Source organism: Girardinichthys multiradiatus, chromosome 24 (genome assembly GCF_021462225.1).
Source record: "Girardinichthys multiradiatus isolate DD_20200921_A chromosome 24, DD_fGirMul_XY1, whole genome shotgun sequence".
NCBI lineage: Eukaryota > Metazoa > Chordata > Actinopteri > Cyprinodontiformes > Goodeidae > Girardinichthys > Girardinichthys multiradiatus.
This window is the reverse complement of record NC_061816.1, coordinates 5,000,268-5,015,485: the sequence shown is the minus strand read 5'-3', so window position 1 is coordinate 5,015,485 and position 15,218 is coordinate 5,000,268. Positions and strand designations below refer to the sequence as shown.

Sequence of the window (15,218 nt, the reverse complement as noted above, 5' to 3'; positions counted from 1 at the left end):
GCTGATCTTCAACACAACGGTTGAAGAAAACAGAATCAGGTGGTCAAGTCAAAGTTCAGATCTCAACCTGACTGAATGCATTGGTGAGAGCTTGTGATATTTGTGTAGAAACCTTGATGAAATAAAGCAACACTGGAAATTCCTCCATAGCGATGACAGGCTTAATTTGTGTTGTTTGTATTTTATATACCGTATATATTTGTATGCATCTGCATTTTGTAATTGAAGGCGTTTTGTGGGCGAGGGGTTATAACCAGCTCCTGTTTTCTGAGTCTCTGGGGTAATTTTACTGCAGGTTTGGTTTATGGGGGGGGGACCTTTAGGATCTTCTTTTGTAACTGTGCAGAGTGAGCAGAAAAACTTAATTATTATTAAAAAAACAGTAGAGAAAACCCTAAACAATGAATTCCCTTGAACATGTGAGTTTTAGGAACTTCATCTCTAACATTAATATTGCTCAGTCACAGTCTCTCCAGCCTGTTTTCTCTCTTGCTTTGAGGAAGTTCGGGCACAAGCACCTGATTTCCAGATGACTCTGGCAAGGTTCAGCAAGAGTTTGGGAAGCAAAGCGTTCTGCTTTTCATGAGATAACTGTGGAAGAGACCCTGACTTCTCCCAGTCCACATGATTGTGCACGGGGCCGCCCTGCTGTCTTTTCACCTGTTTTCCATTTGCTCATTCTCAAACCTCCATCTCATCTGCATCCACTCATAGCCTTCCTATTTTTAGACGGGTGAAAGCGCACTGCTCTGAGAGACGGCCGGCTTTGATTTCTGGAGTAAAACACCCGAAGGATGCTGCTCTTGTTGACGCGTTGGGTCTCAGGTGTTGCCTTGCGTATTTATAGCTCCATTATTACACCGAGCAGCATTGCTGGGAGGTCAGCAAGGCTGAAGTTATATGAGCAGAAACAAAAGGGGCAGAAAGATCAATGAGGTGACTAACAGCTGTGGCAGGTAATGACTAACCTGTGATGAATTATTCCTGTACCTCAGCCAGGTCTGCTACCGTCTAAACACACAAACTCACACTTTAACAGTAGCTTCTTTAAATAAACACATTCCAGCGTTTAATTTAGGCACGAAATCACAGACACTGCACAGCTCCCATACCTGGGAGCAGAGCTTTGATTGACGGCCCGGGGGCGTGGGCAGGTGAGGTTTCTGTGCGTGTGAGACATGTTCGTTAACAGTCTATCACTAATTGCTGCAGTTGTGTCCCGGTTTGTTCGCACAGAAACCGCAGGGCGTTTCCATGGATGTGCAACATTTCTCACATTTTTCCAGGATTCAAGATGGTTTTAGTGGACAGAAGAACTGGGCTGCGATGGGAAATGATGACATCCTGGATCTGTAGAACTGGACAAGAGACAGAGGCTGAGATTTTTCCCCTTTCTTGTTTGCAAAACATGTCAAGCTTAGTCAGATTGGATGAAATGCTTCAGTTTTCAAGTCATGCCACAGATCCTTAGTTGGATTTAGGTCTGGGCTTTAAGTAGGCCATTCTAATACATGAATCTGCGTGATCTAAAACCTCTCATTGTATCTCTGGCTGTATGTTTAAGGTGGTTGTCCTGCTGGAAGGGGAACCTCCACCCTAGTCTCAAGTTCTCTGCAGCATCTAACAGGTTTTCTTCCAGGACTGTATTGGATTTAGCACAGTCCATCTTCCCATTAACTTTGACCAGCTTCCCTGTCCTTACTGAGGAAAGGCTTCCCACAGCATGATGCTGCCACCACCTTGTTTCACTGTAGGAATGGTCTTTTCAAGGTGACGTGTATTGTTAGTTTTTCACCACACATAAACTTATGTAGGTCAAAAGTTACATTTTGGTCTCATCTTAGCAGAACATCTTCTTCAACATGTTTGGTGTGTCTTCTACGTGGTTTTTTTCAACTTCCTACTTTGTGCTGCTCTATTTAAGGAGCACCATGCTAGTAGTAGCCCTGTGGACAGATTCTCCAACCTGAGCTGTGAATCTCTGCAAATCCTCCAGAGTTACCATGGACCTCTTGGCTACTTTCTCCCTGACCTGTCTTCTGTGTTCCTTGGTCTTCATGATCTAGTCGTTCTCCATTGTTCTCCAATGAACTTCTGAGAACAACCGCATCAATGCTGATATTAAATAACACACAGGTGGACTCTGACTCTGACAGCTATTACGAACACTGGATATTGTTTAGAGGTATCAGAGTAAAATAAATCCTTCCTCTATTAAGATTTTGCAGAAAGTGATGATACTCAAGCAAAATGAACAACATTGGAGTTGATGTCAAGCACCAGATGCCCAAAAAAAAAAAAATTGCCGAACAGTGTCACAAGATTTCACTGAAAACATGCCCAGAGGGACAAAAATAACCAAGATGGAACCTGAAATATGCTACACAAATGTCAGCCCACACAACTACAAGAAAATAACAAGATTGACATTCACCGTAAGAAAGAAAATTTGAAATGTTTCCAAACAAATCAAATAAAAATGTGAGAATATGATCAAAGTGAGGCTGAACAGGCAAAACACCTCAAACATCACATGACAAATTGGCCATAAAGCTGTTTAAACCACTTGCAAAGAGTAAACTAGGGCAACAGGAGACTTAAAGTACAACTTAGAGTCAGAAAATAGCAGCAAACTACAACAAAACTACAAGCATGAGGAGTAAAACAGCACTGGAGAAATAAAATCAGATGAAAACAGAACTACAACAAAGCTGAACACAAAATAACTGTAAATATGAGCAGAAATATGATTTTTATCACCAATGAGTGTTTAGAAGGTCAGATGTTCCAGCTGTTCTGCTGATGATTAGAGGAGTGGATGACCTCAGATGGACACCAATGACCCAGGTTCAGGTCACAGGCTTATTAGAGAACTACAGCCTAGGACTGGAGATGACCCGGTAAAAAGACTGGATGGGATTCAGGTTGCCATGAAACTGATGGGTAAGCTGTTAAAAGAGAGAAATGAAGAAGACCTCCTTGGTGCTAAAATCTCAAAGGTTTCCCAACAGGTCTCAGGAAGCAGAAGCATGGGAGGACTGGTCCCATCAAGCTGGACTCCCCAAGAAAAGCAACAAGCAGAACCAGACCTGGAAGGAGACTTCAACTTCAAATATTCTACTTCAAAACAAACAGTGAAGACCTTTGATGCACTTGGAGGACAACCCTGGGTGGACTGAAGAACCTGAAGGATGGTGGACCTGGAAAGCATAGAGGATGACTTGAAGTGGATAAAGGATGGCTTGTAAATCATTTTAATTAAACAATAGTTTCCAGACTCTACTGGTTATAAAGTGAAGGAGATCCATAGAGGACTCTGAGTGGGAGTGGGGAGGCCTGGACGGGTCTGTGGAGTTTGGGTGGTCTCACACAGATACATTCTGAATGGAAACACGTTAGAGAGACTGATGGCTGCCGGCAGAGGGCTGTTTATCCTGCAGGCTATTTAAAGAGGAGGAACCGTGGCAAATTATAAAAACACGAGGAGGTTGATCGGAAATAGACGAGGAGAAAAAAATGAGAGGAGCAGGAGGAAATGTGGATCATTAAAAACCTGAAATCTCTTCTGAAATTCAGCCACCTCTGCACGATTCTTTAGCTTCACTTTCTGTCAGTTTTTAGCATTGTCCAAATTGCTGCAAAAAACATGTGAATTTATTTATACCTCAACATTGAAAAAATGTGTCAGAAAATATTATAAATCACATCATGAAGTGGTTTTCACAAAAAAAAAAAAAAAAAATCAGAGAGCTTCATTTCTAAATATTAGAGACTACCTTAAACATGTCTGATTTTCCTTTCTGTCATCAAAATGACATGAATGAATAAAAAATAGCTTTTATTTATTTTTCATATTAAAAATATTCACTGCCAGGCAAAAAAAAACAACAAAAAAAACGCCTGATGTCCTCTCACAGCAGCAGCTCCAGCAGTTTGCTGTAGTTACAGGATCAGCTTGGAAAAGTTACTGCTGTAGATGTCCTAGAATCCTAAAACAAAGAAGTCTCTGTGCACCTTTCAAGCAAAAGCAGGAACACTAAAGGATTTTCAGTTAAAAGTCTGAGATGTTTTGGAAATGAGTGAAGTTGAGAGGAATCGCATCTCTGGTAAAGATCTACCTGCTTCCTTCACCACACCACACGGTCCTTCACTCTGGTCTTCCTCCCTGGCAACTAATTCCAACATCCTGCATCCAACCGATCCTCATCCATCCTTTGCACATGATTCTCCTGCAGGTATCCCTCTGTCTTTGATCACCTGTGCCAATCGCCCCCATCCTCTCCACGCTGCCTCTTCTTCACGTCTGCTGTGCACCACCTGCTGCTACGGACGACCCCAGGTTCCTGACCTCATCCACCATCTGTAGCTCTACTCCAGCAGCCTCCACCCGTTCCTCCCTGCACCTTCTCTTTCCAGCAGTACTTCTAACATCACCAGCAGCTGCCTCACCCTGCAGGACAAGATGGAGCTCCTACCCTCCTGAGGACATCTGCTGTCAGAAGACGAGAAAGCAGCTACCAAATTCAAACATTTCTCCCATCAAAGCAGCTCATATTTTAATCTCTCTATTTTTTGGGGGGTATTTTGTTCTCTCCATGTTGTTTGTAATGCTGTCTACTAAACAAAACATCCAAAATATGCATTGACTATGAAAAAAGGTCAATCATTAAATGAAGATAAAATTTTCACAAGTTTAAAAGTGAAATGTGTGGATAAATGTATAAATATACAGACATTTTTAAACATTTTAAATTAACTAAAAAATATATCCTTGGATCTGATTTTTTTTTTTTCTTTTAAAAACAGTATCAATATTAAACCATATTATTTTTAATATGGTTTGGGCACAATAGGAATCATTTCCACAGTGATTATAACTCAAAACACAGCTTTAATTCTAACAACAGCTAGAAAGACAACTTAAGAACTTAAAAGAACTAAAACAAAAATCACAATTAAATCACCAAATGATCACAGATTGTTGACAAAATCTGCCAAATAATAAAGAAATGAATGCATAGAAAAACAAAGACAATTGAGTGGATGTTTGAAAAATGTGCTAATAAACCACTGCACAGTAACAAAGTGTTATTACACGTATAATGGTGTAGGGTTCATCAGAAAGCAGATACACCCAGCATCTGTAAACTGAAGCTTCACCAGCTGCCATGTTTGATCTCATTGTAGTTTTGGTTATTATGCCGCCTGCAGAAAGTAACGATTTAAAAGAAAAAGAGATAAAAATATCATCTGTAGATACAGGTTGATCACCTTACAGAGTCATTTATAAGGGAGCTATGTTGATATGTAGATCATGTGAAAAAGTTTTGCACAATTTAAATTTAATACTTTGTTTTTAATTTTATCTGTGGGGAAATTAAATGGTTTTAATAAAATCTAAATCTATCTTTTTTTATTGTGATTTATTTAGCAGTTTGTGAGCTTATAATTTAAATTGATTAAATGTTATGCCAATTATTATTATTATTACTACATAAATATATCCAGAAATAAACAATTTATAATTTTATTTTAGAATATGTGTATGTTTGATAAAACATATTATTATTATTATACCTTAGCCTTTCTTTTAGTCCATATAAATAAATGAAAGGTCACGCTTGTCAGCCAGAGGAACCAAACGGAGGGCAAACAGGTGCTGACGTAGCGTGAACGCACCACGTGGATGCGCGGCCGGAGGAACGGGAACGTGCACGTGAACCTGTCTAACATAACGCCATAACCCAACAGCTTCCACCTGCCCAGGTGCGTCTCTTTGCGCTGACGTAATCGTTGCGCAGCTTCCGACTGACAGGTCGGAAGAGAAAGGAGGAGACACCTCGTCAGGTCACCTGTCGCCAGTTAAAGCCTCCCCAGAAGAAGAAAGATAAGTAAGTTAATGTAGAGAAAGTGTCTCCTTTAATCTGAGGACAGTGTCTGTCCTCCTCTGGTTCTGTTCTGCTGTTTCTGGTCGGTTTGTTGTCTTCACTTCCATTTTCCAGGCTCTGCGTCTTCTCCTTCACACTTGGCAGTTCTGCTGCCACAGACCTGCTGCTCCGGTTTATAAACAAAATGTACTGGAAGGATCAGACTTCATCGTGTTCTGGTCGACACCCAGATGGTGTCCAACCGCAGGTTCATGGCCCTTCAAACGGGCGCAAGATGAACCCCCAGGTGGTCCAAATGAAACCAAACCAAAACAAACAGATTTAATGTTGGACACTAATGTTCTGCCTGGCAACAAAACAATCTGACTGAGCTCAACATTTTTATGATCTGTTCTCTATTATTTAGCTTTTTGCCTTTTCTTGTTGACATTTTCAGCAGTTTCAGCTGCTTCTAGGAATAAAACAAACCTACTTTTATTTATTATTAAAAGTTCTTCTGTTTCATTTATTTATTTGGTGTTTTGTAAAAATACAATTTTAGTGCAGATTTTTCTCTTCTGTCGTATGTTGGACCCTTTAAGGTGACTATAGGAGTCAGTAGTGATCATGAAACGTGTATAAAGTACCGGGTCTTTTTGTGGGGTGGTAAGATGTTCTGGAGGACCTGTAAGCTGCTGTGTCACCGGGTCAGGAATGTGCTGCTGCAGCAGGAATGTGATCAGCCTGTCGGTTCGTTGGCGGCTACAGTCAGACTGTTAACACGCAGTTTAAAACAGGACTGGAGCAGAATTTGGATCATCCGTTTATGATCAATAAATCGTAATTAGATTTAGATTTTGACTTTTTCAGCAGTAAACTGAACACATTTCAAATATGAAATGCCTCGGGTTCTGATAATTAGATCAGGTATTTCATTGGGTCTTTATGTGACAGAGCAACACAGCGGTGCATATATGTGAAGAGGAGGGACAATGATCCCTTTAATCATAAAAAAAAAATCAAATCTGAAAGGTGTGGCATGCAGATGTGTTCCATGCTTAAAGAAGCACATTCTTCTGCAGGTCCAGCTGTGGGTCTTTTGAGGTTCACCTCAACAAGCTATGAACATCTACAGACTGAAAGACTCGACGAATCTTCTCCCTAAAACAGCTTAACCTCAGTCAGATGGGGTGGAGAACATCTGTGGACATGCATGTTCAGATCTTGCCACATTTTATCTGTTGGATTTAGGTCTGGACTTTGACTAGGCCATTCCAACATATGAATATTCCATTGTAAACCTGGCTATATGTCAAGGGTGGTTGACCTGCTGGGCCCCTTTGAGTGGGAAATGGACTGAACAGTGGCCCTGAACAGCAACTGAATTACCTGGATGGGCTGGATGCAGAACAATTCTGGGAACCAAGTGGGACCATTATGGATCAGAGATGTGTTCCTGGTTCTCTTTATTTATTTCAGAACCCCCAATAACTACTAGTTGGGTTGTATTTTGTCAAGTGGGTCCTTTCAGGAAGCTCCTTTTAAACCCAGTCCCATTAGGCACCCTTCCAGCCTGAACAGAACCCACATAAGGCTCAGTGTGCACATGTTGGCTGGGTTCTTTCTTTAGCTCCAGGGTTGACTGGGTGAGGTGTAAATGTGCCATTTTTAAGCTCCATGATGTTCATGTCTTCAGTGAATCCCATCCCGTCCAACCTGAAGTCCGAGGCCAAGAAAGCCGCCAAGATCCTGAGAGAGTTCACTCAAATCTCTAACCGGACCGGACCGGACAAACTTATCCCTGGTAACGAGCATCCCTGCTGTAGATCATCCCTCTGTCAACGAAGCTTTGGGTACATGTGTGTTTTCTGTGTTTCAGCTCATATTATAGCGAAGGCTGAAGGTTTGGCCATCATCTCAGTCATCAAGGCAGGCTTCATGGTCACCGCCAGAGGAGGCAGTGGGATTGTCATCGCCAGACTCGCCGACAGACGTAAGACCTCAGTTTGTTTCTTGAAACGACGTTTCTCTGTAGGATTCAGAACAGAACCAAAGCTCCTTCCACAACCTCTTGTCTTGTTAGTCATTTTGTCTCCTTGACGCCATTGTCCAGTCTTTGTGATGACCGTCTCGTCTTCGTCCTTTCATCCCAGCTCGTCGTGGTGTGGACATGGCGTCTAAGCTGCTCATCCTGTATCATCTCCTTGTGTCATCTGCTGTCTTGTCCTGTAGAAACCTTCACATTCAGCACCCAGTGGGTGAAAACCCACAGTGACTTTGCTGTCTGTTTAGCTGTGTGATTCTTTGCGTTGCCATGACAACAGATGGTCCCGTTCCCGGTGCAGTCTGACGTCCTCTGACCCTCAGTGTCTCATGTAGATTATCACAGGGTTCTGGAGTTTGTCCTGGCTGGAGGGGAACACGCCACACTGAGCTGCTCCTTCAGGGCCTTTTTTAGGTTTTGTGGATATTTTTCATTTGAGGAGCACTTCTCCACATCGAAACAAACCAGTTCTTCTGAGCAGTTATGTAAAAATGTTAGCAGGCATCGCCTTAACCAGTCACCTCAACCGTAACGAGTTTTTTGGGTTCAGGTTGGTCGGCACCTTCAGCTCTTGGCATAGCTGGTCTTGGTGGAGGCTTTGAGCTCGGTGTGGAGGTGAGTCATACAAAACCTAGTCATCTCAGTTTCTGTGTCATAGTGAATGGTCCCTTGAATGCACCGTGTTGTGTTCAGGTGTCGGACCTGGTGATCATCCTGAACCAGCGGAGAGCGATCGAGGCGTTCACGAAGGGTGGCAACCTGACCCTGGGTGGCAACTGCACCGTCGCCGTGGGACCCATGGGCAGGTGAGATCCTGCCACCTTCCTTCTGTCTGTCTGCTGCTTAATTGCCTCTAATAAGCTGGATGAGTTTGTGTTTTCAGGCCTGAAGCCGAAGCAAATAAAATCAACATCATCAGCTGTGATTTACTTTGGCTTTGATTTGTGACAGTGGGGATAATTTTAGAATAAGGTCAGCGTTGTCTCAGGGTGGCTCGACAGGTTTTAACGTGAACTTGTTGGCTTGTGCGTTTGAGGGCGTGGCCAGGGGTCTGACTCAGCTGCCTTTTCACTAATTAAGCTGCAGACAGACAACTAAACCAGACCTGGTTTTGAACCGGTCCTCTGCTCAGATTTCTGTTTGTAATTATTTCTGGCAGCCACTTGGTGTCTCTTTCTTCTGGTTCTCTTATCTTGGATTCTGGAAAACAACCTACCTTCAAGGCCAGGCGTCCCATATGTTTGTGTTCCTGCTGGAACACACCAGGCTTAGTTTCCTCCTCAGCATGCCGTGAAGTTCTGCAGTTCTTTGAATCAGGTGTGCTGAACCAGAGAAACATCTCAAACATGCAGGACGCTGGCCGTTGAGGACTGACTCTGGACACCACAGTGTTAAAGGCTGGATGAGACTTGAGACTAGGATGGATCTTCCTGCAGAATGACCTTAAACAGCCAGGTCTACTAAGGAACAGTCTAGATCAATCATGTACATGTTAACAATAGAGATAGAAGTTGTTATGGACACTCCATCTAATCTGACTTTAAATTATTTGCACTGTTTTCATTATTAATTTCTTTGTTGGTAATGATTAGACTAATCTGCGTCATTCGTTGTTATCCATCTCTGTCTGGGATGCTGGTTGTTTTATGACCCACTCGTTGCTTTCCTAAATGCTCCTGTGCCTGAGGAGCACAGATAAAATAACCGGTTATGCCATGACATTTCCAAACCAGTCCTGAGCTGTAGGCTCTCCAGCGAGAGTTCTGGTTCTGTTTTGTGTTCACCGTGTGGGAGATGCCAGAAACATGTCCTCAGGAAGGCATCCAGAAGGTGTTTTTACCAGGTGTCCAAACCCCCTCTGCTCCTCATCCTATCGGTGAGGGGGAGTTCAGCCACCTTTCAGCCAGTTTTATTATTGATCTCATTCTTCGGTCGTTAGCCACATCTTATTCCCCCCAGGTGTGGATTGGATTATAATCCATTGTCCACATCACTGTGGACGCTTATCCCATCGACCCCCCGCTGCATTTTGCCACCACTCATTGAGCCGCTGATGGTCAGTGAGTCACAGTGAAGGGTTTTAATCAGGAGTGTGTATTCCAGGAACCTGGAGGCTGACGTCGCCCTGCGCAGCACGGCTGCCGTCTTCACCTACTGCAGATCCAGAGGTCTGTTTGCAGGGATTTCTCTGGAGGGATCCTACCTGATTGAACGCAAGGAGACCAACCGCAAGTATGAAGAACCTCAGCCGTCCACTCGCTGGATGTTCTTGCATGTTTCCCTTTCACTGAACGGTTCCTTTGCAGGTTCTATGGTCAAGAGATCCGGGCTTCGTGTATTTTGAATGGTGACGTTGAGCCTCCATCAGAGTTCTGCGACCTTTACCACATCCTGGACGAGTACACTGAGGCCTACACCGCTGACTGGACTAAAAAGAACATGCGAGCTAAGGTACTGTTCCAAAGGGCCGGGCTAAAACAGTGCAACACATTTGGTCATTTTAAATTTTAGATTGGGTGGTGGTCCAAGGGCTTCCTGTCTGACTTTGGTCCTTCTTCCGATTCTTTTAAGATTCTGTGTGTTTGTGTGTCTGCAGTCAGTTCCTCCATCCAGACCTCCAGCTCCATCCCAGAAGAAAGCCCAAAGCAGCTACCAGCAGCAAACGGCCAATTCCGGTAAACCCCCAGAGCGTGCCAGTTGGTTTCTGTAGGCGTCTGCTTGCAGTGTGTTTTATCTCAGTGTTTGTGTGTTTGAGCAGAGAAGAAAAATAGGCTCTACCCAAGCGTTTCTGTCTACAAGTCTGAAACATCAGGTGAGTTGTTTCTTTGTGTTTCCAGTGCTGTTCTGAGAAGCAGATTCCGGGTTTTGGGTCAGGTTGGGTATCGCTGCACGCCTTAGTTTTACCACCTGTTATTTTAGTTTGATCAGGAGTCATAATCTCATACACGTCTGTGGCCTAAAAGCGGATTAGAACCACAATTAATGCATATCAGGTTTAAATTAACTGCTAAATAAGATTTTAACATTTTAATGATTATTTCTCTCCATAATTGAACAGAAACTCTTCTCTACTTAGAAATGTTTTAATATGCGGCGGTTCAGGACAATGGTTTGTTACTGGGGATGTGATGGATGCTCTGGAAACAAATTGGTGACAGACTCACACAAACAATGTGTTTGGGTTTGGTATTGGCCCGTGACATTGATCCAACAGCCGGTACCGACACATTCACTCATTTAGAACCCTGTGTTCTAGACACTGAGGTGAGAATGATAAACGGTTTCTTATGGGGCTAAATTAGTAAACCCCAGGGGGGAAACGGGCCTGAAGTTGGATTGAGGTTCTGCAGGGCAGTTGGATGTCCTCTGATGAAATGATTGAAGAGCCATTTCAGGCTGTGGCTCCCTCTAGTGTTTACAACACAGTCCTGCAGTTATACCTGCTGAGTGACGCAAAACTTTGTACATTAAATAAACGTGAATTAAATTAAGACTTAATTTAAGTCATTAACGTTTAAAAGATTTAAAATCTGCATTTCTAAACAGTACAGGTTGTTTTAATTTATGCCTGTTTGACTTTGAATTTCAATGTTTTCAGTTTTGTTTTTGCCAAAATTATAAATCAGTTTGGTTTTTTACTGCTATGAAATCTATGTAATTATTGTTTTCTATCATTTATTTCTCAGTTTTGTCTGTTTCTTTTGTCTGATATATGATTTAACTACTTTTAAGTGTTGGGTTTATGATTATTGATTGATTAATCTTGATCAATAATTATAATTACAAATCATAACCTGACAAAATCAATTTCTTAACCAAAATCCTCATTTATGAATCGAGACCAGAGATGTTTCTGGTGTTGTAATTGCGGCTCAACGCCTCTGACAATTACAACCGTTAAATACTCAGTAATAATTAATAACTATTACCGGAGATGTTACTGTTTAATCGACCGTTTCTGCCGAAACGTGTGGAACGTTAACCTTATTTTGACTGACGAATCACTTTCGCACACAATGAACACAAAACGCTCTCTCTTTATCTATGTGAATATTTATTAATTTTCACCTACTCAACATGCAAAATTCTACAAACACAGGGGTAACACATCTAACTAAGCAAAATTCAACAAACGGCAGTGGGTATGTATTGAATCAACCAGCAGTTTATGGCAAAACAGAAGAAGGAAAATGAGAATATGAAAAGTGGTGTGGTGGCGAGTGGGGGGGAGTTGGAGCGCAGCTTCGACTGTCCTTTATGATCTTCTGATCATAAAACTTCCCCCCTAACTCCTGAGCACAAAGGATTCTAACTTTTGGCGGCAAGCTAGCACAGTGAGATTGAAGACAAAGGGGAAATGGAGAATTTTACCATGAGGTCGTTTAACAGTCCAGTCTTACAACGCACCCGCGTTGACTCTCAGATAGTAAACACAAGCAGCTCTAGGACCGCGGTGGATCCCGATATCAACATAACACATCAAAGTTTCAATAAACAAGGTTACATGCACATATTATTCAGAACACATGAGATCCTAACCAGCGATTCTGATCGCTTCTACAACCTCTGACCCTGCCCAGGCCTTCTAATAAAGAAATAAAAGATAAAATAAAAGATGGGTTTTACTTGTTGAAGTTTCTTCTGGGTCAGCGAGTAAGAGGGGAAAAAGGGGGGTTTGAAGCGTTGTTGCGCGTCCGCAGTTACACTCCAAGAGAGCGGTCAGTCCCGTCCTTTGGTCTTTTCGACGAAAAGGAAAAAAAATAGGATCTGACCATCAGCAGTCGACTAGGGATGAAACACGATGGCGGTTCGTTTCCTCGAACTCCGTGTTTTAGTTACGTGTTAACTCACGTCTTCGATCGGCAAAGTGAAATCTCTGGCCTTCTTAGTCCAAAAACCTCAGTTATGAATTGTTCGTTGGCCAACGAGAGAGAGAAAATAACTGAAGTTCACGTGGGATCTCTGTTACTTCCAAGGACGCTCCAGTTGCGTGGCGACCCCGTCAAGATTGCCAGCTGGAAAGCGAGTTTTAAAAATGTCCGCCTTCCTATATAGCGTCCTGTGACGTCAGCCACCATGTCCGACGGGATATGGAGGCGCGGACTGTCCGGGATACAAAATGGCCGCAAGCATCAGGAGGCCTGGTGTCTGTGCCAGTAGTCCAATATTCAGCAACAAGTGGTCCAACATAAGTAAATGGACAAAGATTAATTCAGACATGAAATAAAATGGAGTTTATTGGCTATAGTTTCAGAGTTGCTGTGTGAGAGAATCCATAGAAACGATCGTTTAAAATTATCCATGAAGGACCAGTTTACAGACCTTAGATCAGAGTTTAGAGCAGTTCTGTTTGTGCTTTTAAAACTGGGTCCGGTTCAGGCTTTAAACATCCAATGAAACTTCAAATTTTCTTTAATAAATAAACCACAACATGCTGCAGTTTTATGATTTATAGCAGATGGAGATAATAAAACCCAGGCAGGTGTTTTGTTCACTGAAACTCATAAATAAATAAATAAATCTTTGAAATTTTAAATGTGGACAAGTGTGGATTTATACGCTGAAGAAGTGTTGGAACACTGCCTGAGGAATGCAAGTATTTAGTTGCAGGTTTTAACATTATGTAACGGAAAGCACGGAAAATCAGCTTTATTTCATTTGTATGAAACTTTATCTTGTGATTCCTGACTTTACATCTTGTTTGAATCGCTGTTTTTAAAACCCCGGTCAAGTATTTAAAGAAAACTCCTGAATTGTGAATCCCTGTTTGTCTTCTGTGTTTCAGATCAGTTCGCCTCCTGGGATCCTCCGAGCTACGGTACCAATATTTAAACGTATTTAGATGAAAAATCATCTTTTACTCTTTAATAAAATTACCATTTTTTTTTCTGAGAATGTTTCTCCATAGCTGCTTTAAATGTAAACGTGACAAATTGTAAACATTTCTGGGTAATTTGACTACTTTACCGCACCAGATCATATTGAAAGCCATAATTATTCGCTGGAAAATAATCCCTGTCTCCATGTTTTCACTCTTCCAGCTCAGTTGGAATCCGTCGACCCTCCAACTTATGGTACAGATTTTATTTTTACCTTATTTGTCACGTTCCAAACCACATTAACTGTTTAAACAGAAAATCTGTAAAACCTTTCCAATTTGTTACTTTCCTATTTTATAACAAAGGTTTTTAAAAATACCATAAAATGTGCTTTAATAAAACAGTCTGTTTAGCTCAGTAGGGGTATTACAGGTTATTGTTCCATAATGAAGTTACATTAAGTCTTTTATGTAAAAATGTACTTTAACCATTTTTTTTTTTTTGCGTAGATGCAGGAGTGTCCTCAGCATCAAGGGGCGGAGCCACTGGCTCTCTGGTCGTCACGGCAACCCACCCCTTCACAGGGCAGGAGCCCGGTGACCTGAGCTTTGTCCCCGGGGACCAAATCACCGTCATCACCAAGACCGATTCCCAGTACGACTGGTGGGAGGGACAACTGGATGACGGGCGCGTTGGGATATTTCCTGCCAACTTTGTTACTTACTGATGTCGCCCCCTGGTGGTTGGATTGATGATAGATAAGTGGAAAGGTCAAGCGAACAAAAACTACAGGTTCTGACAAGTCATTCAAATTTTTTTAAACTTTTATGATGAAGGATTTTTTTTATAAATAAGCAAATTAATACACTTTTTAGCCTTGGTTCAATATTTTTTGGGTGATTTGACACGTAAAACAGAGTTTAATATAATTAGTGGAACTTTGGGGATTTTCTTTAACTTCTCACCTGGATTAGTTAGTGAAAATTTGAACATTGCAGTTGATTTAACTCGTATAACATACCTAACTTTTCCACCAGCTGACATTAATTGATTCTTTAGGTTTTACTTTAAATACTAATGATAATATTAAGATTTAAGTGAAGACTACAGCTAGAAACTGTTAACAGACTCACTACTTCTGGTTGGTTGTGTTTTTTCCAAGTATTACAGCTGAGGGCTGTATTTCCTGTTTCTTTTCCCTTCAAAATAAAACTCCCGGGGCTCGGCGGTTTAAATTCTGACCTCACTTAGATGATCTGACATGAACATGTTTAGTTGGTGGAGACGTCATCTTCACCCCATGGGTTGTTTTACGGTCTGTTACAGTTTCTGCACTAATGAGGACTAAACTATATTTTATACAAACACAGAACATGTGTGTGGTGTTGGTTTCATGCATGGCGAGTTGTGAATAAAAACTTTTTAAACTGAGAAAGTTGAAGGTTAATTTTGCTGCTTCTGTTAATCATGTTTGATAAATGCTTCAGA

At 41.8% G+C, this 15,218-nt stretch overlaps 1 protein-coding gene across 1 annotated transcript; it reads left to right on the top strand.

Moving 5' to 3' along the window:
* Positions 1–5,739: 5,739 nt before the first annotated feature.
* Positions 5,740–15,161, top strand: sh3yl1 (SH3 and SYLF domain containing 1). The gene is made up of 12 exons (XM_047354665.1): positions 5,740–5,891; positions 7,564–7,671; positions 7,747–7,860; positions 8,462–8,526; positions 8,605–8,717; positions 10,015–10,143; positions 10,218–10,362; positions 10,508–10,586; positions 10,670–10,723; positions 13,697–13,729; positions 13,953–13,985; positions 14,240–15,161. Coding segments are annotated over exons 1-12 (1,092 nt in total). The 5' UTR covers positions 5,740–5,890; the 3' UTR covers positions 14,458–15,161.
* Positions 15,162–15,218: the final 57 nt, after the last annotated feature.

Bases quoted from the DNA above. Each gene is read 5' to 3' on its own strand.
- sh3yl1 (XM_047354665.1), top strand. The intron at 7,672-7,746 runs GTAACGAGCATC...TCTGTGTTTCAG, and splicing joins ACCGGACAAACTTATCCCTG to CTCATATTATAGCGAAGGCT. The intron at 10,587-10,669 runs GTAAACCCCCAG...GTGTTTGAGCAG, and splicing joins GCAGCAAACGGCCAATTCCG to AGAAGAAAAATAGGCTCTAC.